This window comes from Ranitomeya imitator, chromosome 6 (assembly GCF_032444005.1).
Source record: "Ranitomeya imitator isolate aRanImi1 chromosome 6, aRanImi1.pri, whole genome shotgun sequence".
Lineage (NCBI taxonomy): Eukaryota > Metazoa > Chordata > Amphibia > Anura > Dendrobatidae > Ranitomeya > Ranitomeya imitator.
The window spans coordinates 94,777,602-94,801,201 of record NC_091287.1 but is presented as its reverse complement, the minus strand read 5'-3'; the positions used below and the strand labels follow the sequence as shown (position 1 = coordinate 94,801,201).

At 44.8% G+C, this 23,600-nt stretch overlaps 1 protein-coding gene across 4 annotated transcripts in view; it reads left to right on the top strand.

The window, feature by feature from the left end:
• The window catches only part of LOC138642037 (probable serine carboxypeptidase CPVL), a 133,473-nt gene that overhangs the window by 84,535 nt on the left and 25,338 nt on the right, over positions 1-23,600 (top strand). For all 4 annotated transcript variants that reach the window (XM_069729930.1, XM_069729932.1, XM_069729933.1 and 1 more), the window contains exons 10-11: positions 9,412-9,510; positions 13,042-13,215. In XM_069729930.1, the coding sequence (XP_069586031.1) occupies positions 9,412-9,510; positions 13,042-13,215 (273 nt within the window). The remainder of the gene's footprint in view (positions 1-9,411; positions 9,511-13,041; positions 13,216-23,600) is intronic.

Below are 23,600 nucleotides of genomic sequence, written 5' to 3'. Positions count from 1 at the left end.
TCTTAGTGGATTCCCTTCGTATCCGTTGGGACTTCCAGCTGGCATATGCCTTTCCCCCAATGTGTCTGATTCCGATAGTTCTCAGAAAGATCCGGGAGGAAAGAGCCAGAGTGATCTTAATTGCCCCCTTCTGGCCCAGGAGGCCTTGGTTTTCTCTCTCCTCAGGACAATGTCTGTGACCGATCCCTGGGTGTTGCCAGTGGTTCCGGAACTCCTTTCTCAAGGTCCATTTCGTCATCCAAATTTGGAGACTCTTCACTTAACGGCTTGGAACTTGAGAGGGAGCTTCTGAAGGAGAGGGGGTTCTCCAATGCTTTAATAGCTACCTTATTGAAAAGCAGGAAGGAGGTCACTACAAAAATCTACACTAAAATTTGGAAAAAATTCCTTCCATTTTATCAGCAACCATTAGGAAATAAAGCTCCGATTTCGGCTATTCTAGAATTCCTTCAGAAAGGCTGGGAATTGGGTTTAGCAGTCAACACTCTGAGAGTTCATGTTTCAGCCTTAGGGGCTCTGTATAACAGTGATATAGCTGGTAATAGTAACATAGTAACATAGTAACATAGTTAGTAAGGCCGAAAAAAGACATTTGTCCATCCAGTTCAGCCTATATTCCATCATAATAAATACCCAGATCTACGTCCTTCTACAGAACCTAATAATTGTATGATACAATATTGTTCTGCTCCAGGAAGACATCCAGGCCTCTCTTGAACCCCTCGACTGAGTTCGCCATCACCACCTCCTCAGGCAAGCAATTCCAGATTCTCACTGCCCTAACAGTAAAGAATCCTCTTCTATGTTGGTGGAAAAACCTTCTCTCCTCCAGACGCAAAGAATGCCCCCTTGTGCCCGTCACCTTCCTTGGTATAAACAGATCCTCAGCGAGATATTTGTATTGTCCCCTTATATACTTATACATGGTTATTAGATCGCCCCTCAGTCGTCTTTTTTCTAGACTAAATAATCCTAATTTCGCTAATCTATCTGGGTATTGTAGTTCTCCCATCCCCTTTATTAATTTTGTTGCCCTCCTTTGTACTCTCTCTAGTTCCATTATATCCTTCCTGAGCACCGGTGCCCAAAACTGGACACAGTACTCCATGTGCGGTCTAACTAGGGATTTGTACAGAGGCAGTATAATGCTCTCATCATGTGTATCCAGACCTCTTTTAATGCACCCAATGATCCTGTTTGCCTTGGCAGCTGCTGCCTGGCACTGGCTGCTCCAGGTAAGTTTATCATTAACTAGGATCCCCAAGTCCTTCTCCCTGTCAGATTTACCCAGTGGTTTCCCGTTCAGTGTGTAATGGTGACATTGATTCCTTCTTCCCATGTGTATAACCTTACATTTATCATTGTTAAACCTCATCTGCCACCTTTCAGCCCAAGTTTCCAACTTATCCAGATCCATCTGTAGCAGAATACTATCTTCTCTTGTATTAACTGCTTTACATAGTTTTGTATCATCTGCAAATATCGATATTTTACTGTGTAAACCTTCTACCAGATCATTAATGAATATGTTGAAGAGAACAGGTCCCAATACTGACCCCTGCGGTACCCCACTGGTCACAGCGACCCAGTTAGAGACTATACCATTTATAACCACCCTCTGCTTTCTATCACTAAGCCAGTTACTAACCCATTTACACACATTTTCCCCCAGACCAAGCATTCTCATTTTGTGTACCAACCTCTTGTGCGGCACGGTATCAAACGCTTTGGAAAAATCGAGATATACCACGTCCAATGACTCACCGTGGTCCAGCCTATAGCTTACCTCTTCATAAAAACTGATTAGATTGGTTTGACAGGAGCGATTTCTCATAAACCCATGCTGATATGGAGTTAAACAGTTATTCTCATTGAGATAATCCAGAATAACATCCCTCAGAAACCCTTCAAATATTTTACCAACAATAGAGGTTAGACTTACTGGCCTATAATTTCCAGGTTCACTTTTAGAGCCCTTTTTGAATATTGGCACCACATTTGCTATGCGCCAGTCCTGCGGAACAGACCCTGTCGCTATAGAGTCACTAAAAATAAGAAATAATGGTTTATCTATTACATTACTTAGTTCTCTTAGTACTCGTGGGTGTATGCCATCCGGACCCGGAGATTTATCTATTTTAATCTTATTTAGCCGGTTTCGCACCTCTTCTTGGGTTAGATTGGTGACCCTTAATATAGGGTTTTCATTGTTTCTTGGGATTTCACCTAGCATTTCATTTTCCACCGTGAATACCGTGGAGAAGAAGGTGTTTAATATGTTAGCTTTTTCCTCGTCATCTACAACCATTCTTTCCTCACTATTTTTTAAGGGGCCTACATTTTCAGTTTTTATTCTTTTACTATTGATATAGTTGAAGAACAGTTTGGGATTAGTTTTACTCTCCTTAGCAATGTGCTTCTCTGTTTCCTTTTTGGCAGCTTTAATTAGTTTTTTAGATAAAGTATTTTTCTCCCTATAGTTTTTTAGAGCTTCAATGGTGCCATCCTGCTTTAGTAGTGCAAATGCTTTCTTTTTACTGTTAATTGCCTGTCTTACTTCTTTGTTTAGCCACATTGGGTTTTTCCTATTTCTAGTCCTTTTATTCCCACAAGGTATAAACCGCTTACACTGCCTATTTAGGATGTTCTTAAACATTTCCCATTTATTATCTGTATTCTCATTTCTGAGGATATTGTCCCAGTCTACCAGATAAGGGCATCTCTAAGCTGTTCAAACTTTGCCTTCCTAAAGTTCAATGTTTTTGTGACTCCCTGACAAGTCCCCGTAGTGAAAGACAGGTGAAACTGTACAATGTTGTGGTCGCTAGATGGGTTGCTAGGTTTATTAAGGCATGTCAGCGTTCTAACCCAATCCATATTGTAAGGTTACCCCCTTGGGATCTAAATTTGGTGCTTGAGGCGTTGACTGAACCTCCTTTCGAGCCATTGGATTCTATTTCGATAAAAAATTTAACCTTAAACAGCTCTACTTTTAGCGTTAACATCTGCCAGGAGAGTCGGTGATATACATGCGTTGTCAGTAGATCCTCCCTATCTAATAATTCTCCAGGATAAGATTGTCTTAAAACCTGATCCTGCATACTTGCCAAAAGTAGCAACTAAATTTCATAGAAGTCAGGAGATTTATTTACCATCTTTTTATGAAAATCCAGGTTCAGAAGAGGAGAAAAAATATCATACTCTAGATGTAAAGAGGGCGATATTAGAATACTTGAATAGGACACAAAGCTGGAGACAGAGTAGGGCTTTGTTTGTTTCTTTCCAGAATCGAAAAAAGGGTTCAAGTGTCACGAAGAATTCTATCGCTAGATGGATTAGAGAAGCGATATGTCTTGCTTACTCTGCCAGGGGAGTAACACCACCAGAAGGCATCAGGGCGCATTCCACTCGGGCTATGGCATCATCTTGGGCGGAGAAGTCAGATGTCCCCATTGAAATGATATGTAAGGCGGCAACTTGGTCATCACCTTCCACCTTTTATAAGCACTATCGCCTTGATCTATCCGCCAATTCCAGCTTACAGTTTGGCCGTTCAGTACTTAGTGCTGTGGTCCCTCCCAAATAGATAATCTTTGAAAGTCTCTCGTTGTGGGTGCTGTCGTGGCGATAGGAAAACCGGTTTTTACGTACCGGTAATAGGATTTTACAGAGTCCACGACAGCACCCATACATTCCCCCCGTATTTAGTTACTTATTCTTGCACTCTGTTGGAAGGTGTATCTTTAGAGATCACTCTATAGAGGTGGTGGTATTTAGTAGTGTTTAAGATAAAATTGTCATGTACTGATTCATTGGCGGTATCCCTTGTACTCTGGAACACAAACTGGAGGGCGAGGGGGACCGCCCCTTTTTAACCTGTAGGTTCCTGTCCGGAAGGTGGGCGGATCCCCTCTCTCGTTGTGGGTGCTGTCGTGGACTCTGTAAAATCCTATTACCGGTACGTAAAAACCGGTTTCGGACAACTAGATGGTGGTGGCCTATGTAAATCATCAAGGTGGAATACGTTCCAAGGCTCTGATGCAGGTGGCGGATGGCCTTTTCTAGACAGCAGAGACACATTTTCAATATTTAACTGTGCTCCACATCAGAGGAAAAGAAAATGTAAAGACAGACTTTCTCAGCCGCAATACTCTATGCAAGGAGAATGGGTCTTTAAACCGGGACATCTTCAGTCTGATTGTCTGCAAATGGGGTCAACCAGAGGTAAACCTCTTTGCCACCAAACACAACAGAAAAGTAAGAAAATCCTGTTCCTTGAATCCCAGGGAGAATCATCTGGCTGTGGACGCCTTCCTGATAACATGGGAGTTTCATTTGGCCTATGCTTTCCCACCATTGAACCTGCTGCCTCTAGTGGTGAGGAAAATCAGGGAGGATGGGGCAAAAGTTATACTGATTGGCCCGTTCTGGCCCAGGAGGACCTGGTTCGTATGGCTCAGGACAATGTCGGTAGACTATCCCTGGGTACTTCTAGACATCCCAAACTTGCTCTACCAAGGTCCGATCAGCCATCCACAAGTTAAGGGACTCCATTTAACGGCATGAGTTTGAGTGGTCGTTGTTAAAAGACGGAGGCTTCTCCCCGAATTTAGTAGATGCCCTTCTTAAGAGTAGGAAACAGATCACAACCATGATCTACTCTAGAACTTGGAAGTTCCTGGCCATATCAGACTTCGACATAAAAGAGGGCGTGCCGATACGCCAGATCTTAGAATTTCTGCAGAAGGGATTGGAATTAAATCTTTCCACGAGTACACTAAAAGTACAGGTCTCAGCCCTGGGAGCCCTGTTCTTTTGTAATATTGCCAACAATTATTGGGTTTTGAGGTTTATTAAGGCTGTTGGCAGAGCTAGACCCTTACATAAGAATATGACGGTTCCGTGGGATCTTAATCTAGTCCTTTCATCTTTGACAAAATAACCCTTCGAACTCCTACAATCAGCCTCAATAAAGATGCTATCCCTTAAAACAGCTTTCCTGGTAGCGATAACATCTGCATGTAGAGTAGGAGACATCCAGGCACTTTCCAGGCTTCCTCCTTATACTGAATTGTTGCAGGATTGGGTGGACCTCAGGCCGGACCCAGCTTACTTGCTGAAAGTAGCATCCCATTTCCACAGGTCTCAGGAAATAGTTCTACCATTTCTCCCTAATCCTTCTAACTCAAGATGAACTCCATGCAGAAGACATCTTCTGACATCTAATGTAATATCACTGATACTTGGAAGAGAGAGAATGCGTTATTCTTATCCTTTCAAGGTACAAGGAAAGGGTTTAGAGTATCAAGGTGCACACTAGCTAGATTGATTCGGGAGGCTATCTCTCTGTATCTTATACAGCAGGTGGGGGCTCTGCTCCGCAGAATCTGAGGGCGGATTCCACCCGGGCCATGGCATCATCCTGGGCGGAAAGATCTGGAGTATCAATCGAACAAATATGTAAGGCGGCCACATGGTCATCCCCTTCCACCTTTTTAAACACTATCGGTTGGACTTGGGTTGCTCCTCAGATCTCACCTTCGGGTTAAGGGTGCTGCAGGCTATAGTCCCTCCCTAAGGTAGCTTACATCTCTGTAAATCTCTTGTGGTGCTGTCATGGGAGTCTGAATAAAGCATTAAGCTACTTACCGGTAGCAGTGTTTTTTGGAAGCCCATGACAGCACCCTTAGTTCCCTCCCTTTTCATGTGGGGCTTGCACTTCCTTAAGTAAATATAAAGCGTTTCTTCACGTGTGATATCTGGCTTGCAGATTATATAAGATTTTGTGTATATTATATTTGTGCTTCTAACCACGGTAGTCCTCTCAGGCTCTGAAATACAACTGATACGTGGGAGTCGTGCTGCCCTTTTGTATCTGTAGGTTTCCTGTTCCTGAAGGGCGGATCCCCTCTCTCGTGGTGCTGTCATGGGCCTCTGAAAAAACACCGCTACCGGTAAGTAGCTTAATGCTTTCTCCATGGAGCCTGATTTGAGTTTTCTAGATTTCAGGTTAGATTTCTTTATTATGCACTTTAAATTGCTCTACTTCTAATGTCTTGCATTATTAACTCAGGAAAATTTAGTTGAAAGTAAATTGGTTTTGGTGGTTACAGATAAAACCTGAGCATTTAAATGCCTTACAGATGTTGCCTTACTTGGCTTTGACCCAAGCTCGGTCCATGACATTGCATTCTCCAGCCCAGTGTATGCTATGCCTTACCAGTTACCTTCAGTGGGAGCAGTAGCTCCATTTAAGGTATTGGGGCCTTAATTCTACATGTGATTGGCTGTGTAGAATTGATCATCCAATATTGGTGTGATTAGACAACAATTTAAAGGTTAGAATAGGTCATCAGTACCCTCACTGATTAACTGTTCGTGGTGGTAGCCATATGTAATCTTTTTGAATGGCACAGCTTCAACTGTATAGCGGCCGTGTGCTGTATGAACAGTACAAAAATGTCACTGGCTTCTAGTTCTTCTTTCTCCGCTACATAGGGGATGACATTTGGTGCTGTTAAGATTCACATCTCAGTAATTGGCTGAATACAGATTTTACCTAGAAATTGAGAATAAAGATCATTCCTTGAAGAGCAAGAAGCAGATTTCTCTGATAAGATATTTTAGTTTATTTTCATGTGTGCAAATGATTTATTGAGTAAAAATAAAGGTTACACTTTAAGGTTAATACACCTAAAGATCCCCATATAACAGTTTCATTGTTTTTATGCTTTCTTCCTGTGCTGTCATAGCGATCACTTTATATTCAGAATACTCTGCTCCCTTAGGACTACACTTCCCATCATTCCTTGTGCTGGGCTGTAAGCCACCAGTGAGCACAGACCTGTAACCCTGTAATTCCACCTAAACCCTTCCTACTCCTCTTCCAGAATCACACACAGCCCCTGCACCATCTCCTGGTGTGTACAATGCTTATCTATGGCAGTTAGTTCACATGACACGTGTACAGTAGTGGCTGACCCCTTTAACCAGTGTCTGCCATGGGGCAGGAGTATCTGGAGGCTGCTTTCCACAGTTTGCCAGTAGGGTGTCATGCCTGCTGCCCATCTTCACTAGTCAGGGGTCCTAATGCCTGTAAGTTTCCAATGCCTGTGCAAGCTGTTCGCTTTATAAATGTTGTGTATTGCTATGCATGAGACTTCCCCTGTACTCAGGCAAAAGGCTGGTATTAAATCTGGGGCAGATGCCATGTAGAAACATCTCCAAGGAGAGACTCTGCTCTTCACTAGCCCAGGATCTCCTGCAGTGTGAAATAAGATGTTGTGAGCAGAGCAGACTGTCAACTATTTGTTCTGTGCATTGGAATAGTGTAGGGTTTCCTGTAGTCCCATGTAAAACCAAAGTTGAAAACTCCATGATGCATGTGTAACTGTCTTTAAAAAAAGTTTATACAAACTTACTGCTGACACTGAGCTCTGCTACACTGACAGCATGCAATATTTATGCACAACCACAAATACTGTAAAACTCAGTGTGCGCAGATGGGACATAGTAGAGTTTGCTGCACTCCTAACAAATGAACATTGATTTTTACAATGTCTTCACCTTGTACTGTAAGGCGATGTGCACACAATAAAAGCGCGATATAAACGCATACATATGCATCCTATCATTTAGAATGCATTCTGCAATTTTTTTGCACATGTGTTTTTTTTCCAAAAAAAACGCATGGCGGTAAAAAAAGCAGCATGTTCATTAATTTTGCAGATTTTTCACACTTTTTCCACTATTTAATGCATTGGGATAAAACGCAAAAAAAAGCATGTGGATTTCTGGCAGAAATGTCCGGGTTTTTGGCAGGGAAATTTCTGCAAGAAATCCTGTTTGTGTGCACATACCCTTAAAAAGACGAGTTTGTGCTACATCTGGGCACTGGTTTCACAATATTGTTTCTGGTCTTCCATAACAATGTAAGACCAACTATATTCTGGTTTGACATTGGACAAGTGTCATGTTTGCCTTGGGATAAGGTTTTGAGGATTCCCTGGATTCCTGTTGGTACAAACACAATGCAATCCTCATTTTTCCCGTCTCCCATGACGGCACACCTGGGAGAGGGGATCCGCCCAGTCAGGACCGGAAACCTACTGAAATAAAAGGGCGGTACCTCTCCCTCGCTTCAGTTGGGTTTCCTGTCCTGATGGGAGCCCTAGTTCTGGAATCACGGCGGTTTTTGAAAGACTCACCCACTCCTGTCCCGGCACTGGTAGAACAGGCAGGATGCCTGTATGCTGGCCTTCAGGTTGTGGAAGCGCCGTTCGCAGGTCCTGGGGCCTTTGCGGGCGTTGGGCAGTGCAGTCCGGAGTCCTGTGGCTCTTCTGCGGCTGCCACGCCACTCTCTGCCCCCTCTGCTGCTGCCTTCGGCCCTGGCCTAGCTTCCGGGTGCGCGGCAGGTGTTGCGCGCAGGGCACGCTGGGAATAGACGTGCCCGCGTGACGGTCACTGCTGCGCAGCGGATCCAAGATGGTGGCGCCCATAGACAGACGCTGCCGAGTCACAGGGACCTTCTAGCGGTCTCCTGGTGGGCGCAGAGGTGGGGGAGGAGCAGTTTTTTGTACCGGATGAGGCGGTGAGCAGAGTGGATCACCCTTCAAAAGGGGGTGAGTCCACAGGAAAAGTGCTCATATCTACAGAGCTCCGCTATGGAGGATTGTATGGAGCAGCACTCACATCAATAATCGCCACAGCAGCACCAGCAGCAGCAGCAAGAGATCTTACCAGGTGCTATGTCTGCTCACCAGCATCTGCCAGGACTACCAATCTATGCCCCTGGATTGTATTGTAGTACGGGAGTGATGGGATGACTGAGGGAGCTCCTTGTTTACTCCTTACATGTTACGGCACCTATTCACTGCAGCATCTAAGGAGTTAAACTGCCAGAAACGTGGGAGTCTATTACAGCCAGCTTCTGCTGTGTATGGAATGAGCTGAACACTAGAGCCGAGTGCTTTATGCATCCACTGCAATGTCTGCTTCACATAGAGGGAGGTAAAGGCACATCCCACGTGTGGTGTCTAGCTCGTGTTTATTCTTGCTACTTGGTGTTCAGAAATATAAATATATAAATTTATTTATGGACGTTGCCAAAGGTACATTGCTCAGAGCATGCCAGACACCCCTGGAGAGTCCCATTACCCACAACCCCCTGCTAAAGGGCACAAACTACAAAGGCCGTATCTCTAGCTCCTTCACAAAAATAAAATAAAAATACTATGGAGCAGCAGGATTAAAATAAAGAGCAAATCCTGCCAATTTTAAAACTGATGGGCTCTTTACACCCCTATGTGCCATGTAGTTACCCCACTGTGGGTACAATCAAAGGAAAGGCTGAGATACTTGCCAGTCACTGGACTCTATTGATTTGGTGGTTTTATTTATTTTTTCTTGTAGGTATTTGACGCATTACTGAATGGCGACTGGGCTTCATATCCTTCCTTCTATCAAAATGTTACAGGCTGCACAAATTACTTCAACTTTCTGCAATGTCAGGTAAGTGTCACTGATCTAGAGGCCTGTAATGAACTTAAAGGGACGGTCCGCACAGAATGACTGTTCAAAAAGTCCTGTTGCTCTGTCATGTCAGGGCCAGTGATTTATTTACTTTCCCATCTGCTTGTTTTCCCCCTCTGCCCTTCTCTGGCTCTGAGGGGTGTGGAGATGGGGAAACCAAGCAGGTGGGAAGGTATATATAAATGACTGGCCCTGCCATGACGCACAGAGCAGCAGGACTTTGTTTCAGCAGGCATTCTGTGCTCACCATCCCTTTAACACTGACACAGGTATCCAGGAAGGGTAGTTCTACAGCGTTGAGTAGAATACATTTGGTCTAAGGTGTCCAGACATGAGCAATAACACTTTCATACATCTTGAAGTCATTGTAAGACAATGTAGGAGTCCCGTTTCAGCAGCTTGGATAACTGGACCCTATAAAGGAATTACTCATTCCCATACTGCACACCTCTCCTGTACGCCACATGACTGATGGAGGTGCTTGTGACCAGACATATCAGTCAATCTCCTCTACTTAAAATGGATGTCCTAGTCATGGTGGGGGGGTTCTAAACCTGGGACCTCCACCGATCAGTTGTCAATGCAAGCAGCGGTCAAACAAGTAGTTGCAGAGCTGAACTGCTTGGTTACCGCTGCTGAGTACTGCGGATCCTCCTCCTCTCTGCTGGCCGTGGCTAAACATTTGATGGAGCTGTACTGTTCAGGTGAGCAACTACTTGCATCTGGCCAGTACTCATTTTAACTCCTTTCTGACATATGATGTATTATCCCATCGTGGTGGTGTGGGCCGTATGACAACCGACAACCGACGGGATAGTATGTCATCACCGATCAGCTGCACTCACGGGGGAGCGCGGTCAATCGGGGCCGGGTGTCAGCTGACTATTGCAGCTGACATTTGGCACTATGTGCCAGGAGCGGTCACGGACCACTCCTGGCACATTAACCCCTGAGACACTGCGATCAAACATGATCGCAGCACTCTGGCGGCATAGGGAAGCATCGTGCAGGGAGGGGACTCCCTGCGTGCTTCCCTGAGACCCTCAGAGCAACACGATGTGTTTGTGTTGCTCCGAGGGTCTCCTACCTCCTCCTCCCTGCAGGCCCGGATCCAAAATGGCCACCGGGGGCCTTCCGGGTCCTGCAGGGAGGTGGCTTCCAAGCACCTGCTCAGTGCACAGCAAAGTGTCAGATCAGCGATCTGTCAGTTTACTGTGATGCCCCCCTCCCCCCGGGGCAAAGTAAAAAAAACAAAAATAAAATTGTTCCAATAAATTTCTTTATCTAAATTAAAAAACTATAAAAGTGCACATATTTAGTATTGCCACGTCTGTAACGACCCACCCTATAAAACTGTCCCACTAGTTAACCCCTTCAGTGAACACTGTAAAAAAAAGGCAAACGACGCTTTATTCTCATACCGCCAAACAAAAATGAATGTGATTAACCTGAAGGGTTAATAAACTTTAAATGTGGTTTTGAGTACCTTGAGATGTGCAGTTTTTAGAATGGTATCACACTTAGAAAATACCCATCATATAGACCCCTCAAATGTGATGTGGTCTCTAAAAAAAAAAAAAAAATGGTGTTGTAAAAATGAGAAATTGCTGGTCAACTTTAAACCCTTATCTCCCTCACAAAAAATATTTTGGTTCTAAAATTGTGCTGATGTAGAGTAGACATGTGGGAAATGTTACTTATGTATTTTGTGACATCTCTGATTTAAGGGCATAAAAATTCATAGTTGGAAAATTGCTAAATTTTCGCCAAATTTCCGTTTTTTTCACAAGTAAATGCAGGTAATATCAAAAATGTTACCACTATCATGAAGTACAATATGTCACGAGAAAAGTGCCTGGATCTCAAGCGTTCCAGAGTTATAACCTCAAAGGAACAGTGGTCAGAATTGTAAAAATTGGCCCGGTCATTAATGTGCAAACCACCCTTGGAGGTAAAGGGGTTAAAGGGACTGTTGGCACAGAATGACTGTTCAAACCAAGCACAGCACTCTGTGCTTCAGTTGGGCCAATGATTTAACTACACCTTCCCACCTGTGTGGTTTCCATCTAAACAAGCAGGTGGGAAGGTGTAATCGGCCCTGCTGTGAAGCGATGGAGCTTGGTTTGAACACTGAATCTGTGTAGACTGTGCCATCTTTTTAAGGCTGCGTAATCAAGATCTCCTTAGTGGAACAACCTTTATCCCCTTCCTGACACTTGGCCTACTAGTGCGTCATACGTCTGGTCCCTGTTCTTATGGAAGCTGAGGAGCTGTGCATCCATTATCAGTGGCTGCAGCTCTGCCTGTTACTAACCACTTACTTGCTGCGGTCAGTCTCTAACAGCAGCCATTACCGTGCAGGGCCTGGTGGTGCGCAGTTACATGCACCCATCGAGCCACTCATCCCCCCCACCCACACACACACACACACACACACACACACACACACACACACACACACACACACACACACACACGCGGATTGTGGGCTGCCAATGCATTGCTATAGCAGCTGGCTCTGCTGAAGACAACTGTCCCTGCCATGACTGAGCTTCTTTGAAGACCAACCTGTGCCTGGTCATAATTCAATATACACATTGCTATACGATAGTATATGGTGTACAAGTAACTGTATGACCTTGGGATCATGTTAGACTAAAGCTGAAATTGTGGTTTAGTTTTTAAGCTTTCCCACCCATATTCACCTTATGATGGTTACAAAAATATGCATATTTGGTATTGCTCTAGCCATAAAGGTCCAAGCTATCAATGTTTGATATGTAACAATAAAGAAAGCTTTAAAACTGAGCTTTTTGGTAGCACTCGGTTAATGTTAATCCATTAAAGCACAGTATGATTTAAAAATATTCATACAAAATTCCACATTTTTTTCCACCACTTAAATGCCAAACTTGGTGTTTACGTTTGTGTTTTTTCTTTTGTATGCTACAATTTTCATTCAAAACTACAATGAAGGCACAGGACAAGCCTGCAAAGACCTAGTTAAGGGCTTAATTTCTGATAATTGGTAACACCTGTTGTATAAATTAGAGGGTTTAAGAGCATTGCCTTACAACACACGGGTATCAAGGAGAATTTAAAGGGATTGTCTGGTCAAGACTTTGACATAGGCAACATCATAAATATCAGATTGTTGCGGTCTGAAACCTGGACCCACCTGGCCCTCCGACTATCGGCTATTTTGCTCCAACGGATGTAAATTTTCAACAAATCTACATGGGGCAACTTCATTCATTTGTTAGGGAGGACATGAACAACTATTCCTGGTGCCACACAAGAATGCGAGGTAGAAAAAACAAATCTAAAAGACCTCTGCTAGAAGTCTGTACTCTAGACCATAAAGATGAGGTGATCGTGTGGGGGTGGCATCGAATTACATTTTTCGGTCCTTTTCACATCAATGGATTAAGCTGCATGCTGGAACTATGAAATTAACTAATATGTGGTGTTTTAAATTTCTTGTCTCTAACCCTCTTTTCAAATTGTTAGGAGCCGATAGATCAGGGGTATTTTGTGCCATTTTTGGCACGCACAGAAGTGAGGCGGTCAATCCACGTTGGTAACCTGACCTTTAATGATGGATCTGAAGTTGAAAAACATTTGCTTTCTGATGTGATGAAGACCATAAAGCCATGGCTGGTGGTGCTAATGGATAATTATAGGGTAAGTGTCCTGCTGCTTAAAATCTCATTACTCTCTAACCATCAGGAGAAGGCCTCTGTTGCTTCAAGGTCAGTATGTTTAACTGGCCTTTAAATTAAAGGTACCGTCACACTAGACGATATCGCTAGCGATCCGTGACGTTGCAGCGTCCTCGCTAGCGATATCGTCCAGTGTGACAGGCAGCAGCGATCAGGCCCCTGCTGTGCTGTCGCTGGTCAGGGAAGAAAGTCCAGAACTTTATTTCATCGCTGGACTCCCCGCAGACATCGCTGAATCGGTGTGTGTGACACCAATTCAGCGATGTCTTCACTGGTAACCAGGGTAAACATCGGGTAACTAAGCGCAGGGCCGCGCTTAGTAACCCGATGTTTACCCTGGTTACCATCGTAAAAAAACAAACAGTACATACTTACATTCAGCTGTCTGTCCCTTGCCGTCTATTTCCTGCACTGACTGCTGGCCGCAAAGTGAAAGTGAAAGCACAGCACAGCGGTGAGTCACACAGCGGTGACTCACCGCTGTGGCTGTGCTCTGCTTTCACTTTGCGGCCAGCAGTCAGTGCAGCAAACAGACGGCAAGGGACAGACAGCTGAATGTAAGTATGTACTGTTTGTTTTTTTACGATGGTAACCAGGGTAAACATCGGGTTACTAAGCGCGGCCATGCGCTTAGTTACCCGATGTTTACCCTGGTTACCGGGGACCTCGGGATCGTTGGTCGCTGGAGAGCGGTCTGTGTGACAGCTCTCCAGCGACCAAACAGCGACGCTGCAGCGATCCGGATCGTTGTCGGTATCGCTGCAGCGTCGCTAAGTGTGACGGTACCTTAAGATGGAAGCAGAACCATCCACTTCTCCCCATGAGCCAGAGCAGGAAAAGGGTTCTGCAATATGGGAAGTTCACAATGATTTATTGCATTATAGCACACCACACCAAAATGAGGTGATCAACGCTCCAGGGATGCCAGTTCTGACAAGTGTGGACATTGGTGCATCTCATTAAATGGCCTTTGAACTACATGTCATAGTTCTCCTTCCACAGCTGGAGACTGTTAGGTTTGTGGTACGTGATTTGTTCACTTGTTCCAGCATTTTTACTCCAAAATAACTTTATTCTTGGATAGCCTATGAATATTTGGGAGTCTAAATCTTGGCACCATTGCCAAAAAGCTGCTAGAAAGGCTGCAGTGCTGCACGGAGCCATGTGAGTTCTTCAGTGTATAAATCAGATTTAGTGGTTCATACTCGCACGCTTTTTTTCCACTGTGTACATGTCCCTACTGCAACACTTGGCACAAACCCTATGAAATGTGCAGCATAAAACCTGATGTAAACTGAAGAGACTACAGCGCTCATCAGAACTCTGCAGCCTCTTCAGACAATTTATTGGATGGTGGTGCCAACAGCCAAATCCCCTTCTAGTCTACAAATGACCATTCAAGATGCCTGTTTGCTGCAAATGGCTGTCCTGACTATCCCACAGACCGAAGCCCTCGGTTGAGTGTTCACAGGTTTTAATGGGGGGAGGTAGTGGAGGAAAGGCTCTGTCAGCAGTTCATGATCTTTCTCTTGCCTGATCCTCTGGTGAAAGGCCCCCACTAACATAAAATGGAAAGCTGGTCCAATCTGTGGGCTTAGACATTCATTAATATGTATATAGGCTTTTATGCCTTCAGTTATTAAACCCTGGGTAACTAATGTAATTTTAGGTTCTAACGCTTTTTTTTTTTTAACGGGTTAATGAACATGTATATTGTTTTAGTACTTAGTACTCACATCACTTGTAGAAATCAAGACACCCTCGACTACAATGCCTCAAGAGCACTGATTGTTTTCTGCTGACAGCCATAGGAAAACCATTCTCCTTCAAATAATCCTCATATTAAAATGGCCCAGCTCCCCAACGATCCAGCAAGACCATCCTGGAATTGGGTCTCTGTTCCAGGTGATGTCAAATGTCCCAGCCTGTCATCAGGGTAGTGCTGTATAGCATGAGCACTGAATTGAATTTGCTATGGGTAGCACTGCATAGATGACCGGATTTTACAGCACTGCCAGGAGCTTCAGCATCTCCATGAGACTACAAAAGCAGTTGACCTAGAGACAGAGCGCTCAATGAGCCCTGTGTGCTGAATATTGGCCTCTGCAAAGATTTTTCCCGGGCTTCTGTTAGACCCAAGTTCTCACACAATTGTTTGGTCCCTGCCTAGCAGAGCAGAACTGGTGGATCCTAGCTCACCCAGGTCATCTATGCCAGTGACTTCACTGGATGTTTTCTGAAGCTCCTAGATGCCTCAGATGGTGGAAAACTTGGGTGGTAAAGAAGTGTCCCCCAGAAATCTATGAACTCTGCTTTTTAAAGGTAGCAATGCCCCACAACAAAACACATGTGGTTACATGAAATGTGTTCGGTGGACACTGCCTGAGTGTGGACTGATGGGAACAAGAACTTGTTTGAAATATGGTGGACGCCTGGACAAAGTTGATAGGGACTCATTAGTCAGTGGAGATGGTCCTGCTCTGTTGTGCATTTTATGGCTGATCCATCCCCTGCAGATTTCCATTGTTCTGCTCTTATAATAAACAGAAGTATAGCAGTAGTGTCAACAGGGCCTTCAAACGGTTGTCCATTAACAATTTCTGAAAATTTTTGGCCAGGTGAGATTGAAAAATTTAAATGGGTGTGCTTAAAGTCAGTCTAAATCTTTGCTGCTACATGTGCCACATATTGTCCTTCTTTAAGTTGGGAGGTATGAAATAGTTTGACTATTGCAACTACACGATCATTTTCACTTGGATAGCTTTCTAATGTGCATGCATGCTCCAAATCTTAATGTACAAATTAGGTCTCTGATCTCATTGTTCACTGGTGATAAACTACAAAGTTGTCCTTTTTTGACCTCAGTGGTGATGGTCCTCTACATGTAGCCAGATTCACTAACCTATCAGCACCATTAAATGACTGCCAAATGTGTTTGACAATCTGAGGTTGTCTAATGGCCTGTTTAAACAGACTGAATTTGAAGAGAACCTGTCAGCAGTTTTAGCCACTATAAGATAGTCATCACTTTTCAGGGCTGATATACAGCATTCTATAATGATGTACAGTTAAGTCCATATATATTTGGACAGACAACATTTTTCTACTTTTGGTTATAGACATTACCACAATGAATTTTAAACTAAACAATTCAGATGCAGTTGAAGTTCAGACTTTCAGCTTTCATTTGAGGGTATCCACATTAAAATTTGAATGAAGGGTTTAGGATTTTCAGCTCCTTAACATGTGCCACCCTGTTTTTAAAGGGACCAAAACCAAAAGTAATTGGACAGATTCAATAATTTTAACCCCTTCCCGACCCATGACGCCACGTAGGCGTCATGAAAGTCGGTGCCAATCCGACCCATGACGCCTATGTGGCGTCATGGAAAGATCGCGTCCCTGCAAGCCGGGTGAAAGGGTTAACTCCCATTTCACCCGATCTGCAGGGACAGGGGGAGTGGTAGTTTAGCCCAGGGGGGGTGGCTTCACCCCCTCGTGGCTACGATCGCTCTGATTGGCTGTTGAAAGTGAAACTGCCAATCAGAGCGATTTGTAATATTTTTACCTATTATAACGGGTGAAATATTACAATCCAGCCATGGCCGATGCTGAAATATCATCGGCCATGGCTGGAAATACTAATGTGCCCCCACCCCACCCCACCGATCGCCCCCCCAGCCCCCCGATCTGGCCGGTACACTGCTCCGGCTCCCCTCCGTCCAGTGCTCCGCTCCCCCCCGTGCTCTTGTCCGCTCCCCCGTGCTCCAATCACCCCCCCCGTGCTCCAATCACCCCCCCTGCACTCCGATCCACCCCCCCGTGCTCCGTTCCACCCCCCCGTGCTCCGTTCCATTCCCCCGTGCTCCGTTCCAGCCCCCCCGTGCTTCGTTCCACGTCCCCCATGCTCCGTTCCACGCCTGCCGCGCTCCGATTCCCTCCCCCCATGCTCCGATTCCCCCCCCGTGCTCCCTCCCCACCCCATCATACTTACCGATCCTGCCGGGCTCCGTCCGTCTTCTCCCTGGGCGCCGCCATCTTCCAAAATGGCGGGCGCATGCGCAGTGCGCCCGCCGAATCTGCCGGCCGGCAGATTCGTTCAAAGTGCATTTTGATCACTGAGATAGATTATATCTCAGTGATCAAAATAAAAAAAATAATAAATGACCCCCCCCCCCTTTGTCACCCCCATAGGTAGGGACAATAAAAAAATAAAGAATTTTTTTTTCCCACTAATGTTAGAATAGGGGTAGGGGTAGGGTTAGGGGTAGGGTTAGGGGTAGGGCTAGGGTTAGGGTTTCGGTATGTGCACATGTATTCTGGTCCTCTGCAGATTTTTCCGCTGCGGATTTGATAAATCCGCAGTGCTAAACCGCTGCGGATTTATGGCGGATTTACCACGTTTTTTTCTGCGCATTTCACTGCGGTTTTACAATTGCGATTTTCTATTGGAGCAGTTGTAAAACCGCTGCGGAATCCGCACAAAGAAGTGACATGCTTCTGCAGCATGTGTACAGCGATTTTTGTTTCCCGTAGGTTTACATTGAACTGTAAACTCATGGGAAACTGCTGCGGATCCGCAGCATTTTCCGCAGCGTGTGCACATACCTTTAGAATTAGGCTATGTGCACACGGTGCGGATTTGGCTGCGGATTCGCAGCAGTGTTCCATCAGGTTTACAGTACCATGTAAACATATGAAAAACCAAATCCGCTGTGCCCATGGTGCGGAAAATACCGCGCGAAAACGCTGCGTTGTATTTTCCGCAGCATGTCAATTCTTTGTGCAGATTCCGCAGCGTTTTACACCTGTTCCTCAATAGGAATCCGCAGGTGAAATCCGCACAAAAAACACTGGAAATCCGTGGAAAATCCGCAGGTAAAACGCAGTGCCTTTTACCCGCGGATTTTTCAAAAATGATGCTGAAAAATCTCACACGAATCCGCAACGTGGGCACATGGCCTTAGGGTTGGAATTAGGGTTGTGGTTAGGGTTAGGGGTGTGTTGGGGTTACGGGTGTGTTGGGGTTAGGGTTGTGATTAGGATTATGGCTACAGTTGGGATTAGAATTAGGGGTGTGTTGGGGTTAGTGTTGGCGTTAGAATTGAGGGGTTACCACTGTTTAGGCACATCAGGGGTCTCCAAACGCAACATGGCGCCACCATTGATTCCAGCCAATCTCGTATTCAAAAAGTCAAATGGTGCTCCCTCAATTCCAAGCCCTGACGTGTGCCCAAACAGTGGTTTACCCCCACATATGGGGTACCAGCATACTCAGGATAAACTGCGCAACAATTACTGGGGTCCAGTTTCTCCTGTTACCCTTGTGAAAATAAAGAAATGCTTGCTAAAACATCATTTTTGAGGAAAGAAAAATGATTTTTTATTTTCACGGCTCTGCGTTGTAAACGTCTGTGAAGCACTTGGGGGTTCAAAGTGCTCACCACATATCTAGATAAGTTCCTTGGGGGGTCTAGTTTCTAAAATGGGGTCACTTGTGGGGGGTTTCTACTGTTAAGCCACATCAGGGGCTCTGCAAACGCAACGTGACGCCCACAGAGCATTCCATCAAAGTCTGCATTTCAAAACGTCACTACTTCACTTTCGAGCCTCGGCATGTGCCCAAACAGTGGTTTACCCCCACATATCGGGTATCAGCGTACTCAGGAGAAACTGGACAACAACTTTTGGGATCCAATTTCTCCTGTTACCCTTTGGAAAATAAAAAATTGCAGGCTAAAAGATCATTTTTGAGAAAATAATTTTTTTTTTTTATTTTCATGGCTCTGCGTTATAAACTTCTGTGAAGCACTTGGGGGTTCAAAATCCTCAGCACACATCTAGATTAGTTCCTTTGGGGGTCTAGTTTCCAAAATGGGGTCATTTCTGGGGGATCTCCAATGTTTAGGCACACAGGGGCTCTCCAAACGTGACATGGTGTCCGCTAATGATTGGAGCTAATTTTCCATTTAAAAAGCCAAATGTCGTGCCATCCCTTCCGAGCCCTGCCGTGTGCCCAAACAGTGGTTTACCCCCACATATGAGGTATCGGCGTACTCGGGAGAAATTGCCCAACAAATTTTATGATCCATTTTATCCTACTGCCCATGTGAAAATGAAAAAATTGAGGCGAAAAGAATTTTTTTGTGAAAAAAAAGTACTTTTTCATTTTTACAGATCAATTTGTGAAGCACCTTTGGATTCAAAGTGCTCACTATGCATCTAGATAAGTTCCTTGGGGCGTCTAGTTTCCAAAATGGGGTCACTTGTGGGGGAGCTCCAATTTTTAGGCACACGGGGGCTCTCCAAACGTGACATGGTGTCCGCTAAAGAGTGGAGCCAATTTTTCATTCAAAAAGTCAAATGGCGCTCCTTCCCTTCCAAGCCCTGCCATGCGCCCAAACAGTGGTTTACCCCCACATATGAGGTATCAGCGTACTCAGGACAAATTGGACAACAACTTTCGTGGTTCAGTTTCTCCTTTTACCATTGGGAAAATAAAAAAATTGTTGCTAAAAGATAATTTTTGTGACTAAAAAGTTAAATGTTCATTTTTTCCTTCCATGTTGCTTCTGCTGCTGTGAAGCACCTGAAGGGTTAATAAACTTCTTGAATGTGGTTTTGAGTACCTTGAGGGGTGCAGTTTTTAGAATGGTGTCACTTTTGGGTATTTTCAGCCATATAGACCCCTCAAACTGACTTCAAATGTGAGGTGGTCCCTAAAAAAAAATGGTTTTGTAAATTTCGTTGTAAAAATGACAAATCGCTGGTCAAATTTTAACCCTTAACTTCCTAACAAAAAAAAAAAATTGTTTCCAAAATTGTGCTGTTGTAAAGTAAACATGTGTGAAATGTTATTTATTAACTATTTTGTGTCACATATCTCTCTGGTTTAACAGAATAAAAATTCAAAATGTGAAAATTGTGAAATTTTCAAAATTTTCGCCAAATTTCTGTTTTTATCACAAACGCAGAATTTATTGACCTAAATTTACCACTAACATGAAGCCCAATATGTCACGAAAAAACAATCTCAGAACCGCTAGGATCCGTTGAAGCGTTCCTGAGTTATTACCTCATAAAGGGACACTGGTCAGAATTGCAAAAAACGGCAAGGTCTTTAAGGTCAAAATAGGCTGGGTCATGAAGGGGTTAAATAAAATGTTCATTTTTAGTACTTGGTTGAAAACTTTGTTGGCAATGACTGCCTGAAGTCTTGAACTCATGGACATCACCAGACGCTGTGTTTCCTCCTTTTTGATGCTCTGCCAGGCCTTCACTGCGGTGGTTTTCAGTTGCTGTTTGTTTGTGGGCCTTTCTGTCTGAAGTTTAGTCTTTAACAAGTGAAATGCATGCTCAATTGGGTTGAGATCAGGTGACTGACTTGGCCATTCAAGAATATTCCACTTCTTTGCTTTAATAAACTCCTGGGTTGCTTTGGATTTGTTTTGGGTCATTGTCCATCTGTAGTATGAAACAACGACCATTCAGTTTTGCTGCATTTGGCTGGATCTGAGCACACAGTATGGCTCTGAATACCTCAGAATTCATTCGGCTGCTTCTGTCACATCATCAATAAACACTAGTGACCCAGTGCCACTGGCAGCCATGCATGCCCAAGCCATCACACTGCCTCCGCCGTATTTTACAGATGATGTGGTATGCTTTGGATCATGAGCTGTACCACGCCTTCGCCATACTTATCTCTTTCCATCATACTGGTAGAGGTTGATCTTGGTTTCATCTGTCCAAAGAATGTTCTTCCAGAACTGTGCTGGCTTTTTTAGATGTTTTTTAGCAAAGTCCAGTCTAACCTTTTTCTTCTTGATGCTTATGAGTGGCTTGCTGTTATGGCTGGCAATCAGGCAACACAGCGTGCAGTAATCAGCGCACATACAGAGATCTGGCAATAACCAAAAACAATAGGACGAGCTCTGAGACGTGGAATCTCTGTAGACTGCAGTACCTGATCTATCCTCACACAACTATAAGCAGCAGTGGATTGCGCCTATCACTACCTATGCAACTCGGCACTGCCTGAGGAGCTGACTAGCCTGAAGATAGAAATACAAGCCTGACTTACCTCAGAGAAATACCCCAAAGGAATAGGCAGCCCCCCACATATAATGACTGTTAGCAAGATGAAAAGACAAACGTAGGAATGAAATAGATTCAGCAAAGTGAGGCCCGATATTCTAGACAGAGCGAGGATAGCAAAGAGAACTATGCAGTCTACAAAAAACCCTAAAACGAAAACCACGCAAAGGGGCAAAAAGACCCACCGTGCCGAACTAACAGCACGGCGGTGCACCCCTTTGCTTCTCAGAGCTTCCAGCAAAAGTTAATAGCAAGCTGGACAGAAAAAAACAGAAAACAAACTAGAAGCACTTATCTAGCAGAGCAGCAGGCCCAAGGAAAGATGCAGTAGCTCAGATCCAACACTGGAACATTGACAAGGAGCAAGGAAGACAGACTCAGGTGGAGCTAAATAGCAAGGCAGCCAACGAGCTCACCAAAACACCTGAGGGAGGAAGCCCAGAGACTGCAATACCACTTGTGACCACAGAAGTGAACTCAGCCACAGAATTCACAACAGTACCCCCCCCTTGAGGAGGGGTCACCGAACCCTCACCAGAACCCCCAGGCCGACCAGGATGAGCCACATGAAAGGCACGAACAAGATCTGGGGCATGGACATCAGAGGCAAAAACCCAGGAATTATCTTCCTGAGCATAACCCTTCCATTTGACCAGATACTGGAGTTTCCGTCTAGAGACACGAGAATCCAAAATCTTCTCCACAATATACTCCAATTCCCCCTCCACCAAAACAGGGGCAGGAGGCTCCACAGATGGAACCATAGGTGCCACGTATCTCCTCAACAACGACCTATGGAATACATTATGTATGGAAAAGGAGTCTGGGAGGGTCAGACGAAAAGACACCGGATTGAGAATCTCAGAAATCCTATACGGACCAATAAAACGAGGTTTAAATTTAGGAGAGGAAACCTTCATAGGAATATGACGAGAAGATAACCAAACCAGATCCCCAACACGAAGTCGGGGCCCACACGGCGTCTGCGATTAGCGAAAAGCTGAGCCTTCTCCTGGGACAAGGTCAAATTGTCCACTACCTGAGTCCAGATCTGCTGCAACCTGTCCACCACAGAATCCACACCAGGACAGTCCGAAGACTCAACCTGTCCTGAAGAGAAACGAGGATGGAACCCAGAATTGCAGAAAAATGGAGAGACCAAGGTAGCCGAGCTGGCCCGATTATTAAGGGCGAACTCAGCCAACGGCAAAAATGACACCCAATCATCCTGGTCAGCGGAAACAAAACATCTCAGATATGTTTCCAAGGTCTGATTGGTTCGTTCGGTCTGGCCATTAGTCTGAGGATGGAAGGCCAAGGAGAAAGATAGGTCAATGCCCATCCTACCACAAAAGGCTCGCCAGAACCTCGAGACAAACTGGGAACCTCTGTCAGAAACAATATTCTCAGGAATGCCATGTAAACGAACCACATGCTGGAAGAACAAAGGCACCAAATCAGAGGAGGAAGGCAATTTAACCAAGGGCACCAGATGGACCATTTTAGAAAAGCGATCACAGACCACCCAAATGACCGACATTTTTTGAGAAACGGGAAGGTCAGAAATGAAATCCATCGAAATATGTGTCCAAGGCCTCTTCGGGACCGGCAAGGGCAAAAGCAACCCACTGGCACGTGAACAGCAGGGCTTAGCCCTAGCACAAATTCCACAGGACTGCACAAAAGCACGCACATCCCGTGACAGAGATGGCCACCAGAAGGATCTAGCAACCAACTCCCTTGTACCAAAGATTCCTGGATGACCGGCCAGCACCGAACAATGAAGTTCAGAGATAACTTTACTAGTCCACCTATCAGGGACGAACAGTTTCTCGGCCGGACAACGATCAGGTTTATTAGCCTGAAATTTCTGCAACACTCTCCGCAAATCAGGGGAGATGGCAGACACAATGACTCCTTCCTTGAGGATACTCGCCGGCTCAGATAACCCCGGAGAGTCGGGCACAAAACTCCTAGACAGAGCATCCGCCTTCACATTTTTAGAGCCCGGAAGGTATGAAATCACAAAATCAAAACGAGCAAAAAATAACGACCAACGGGCCTGTCTAGGATTCAAGCGCTTGGCAGACTCAAGATAAGTAAGGTTCTTATGATCAGTCAATACCACCACGCGATGCTTAGCACCCTCAAGCCAATGACGCCACTCCTCGAATGCCCACTTCATGGCCAGCAACTCTCGGTTGCCCACATCATAATTACGCTCAGCAGCAGAAAATTTCCTGGAAAAGA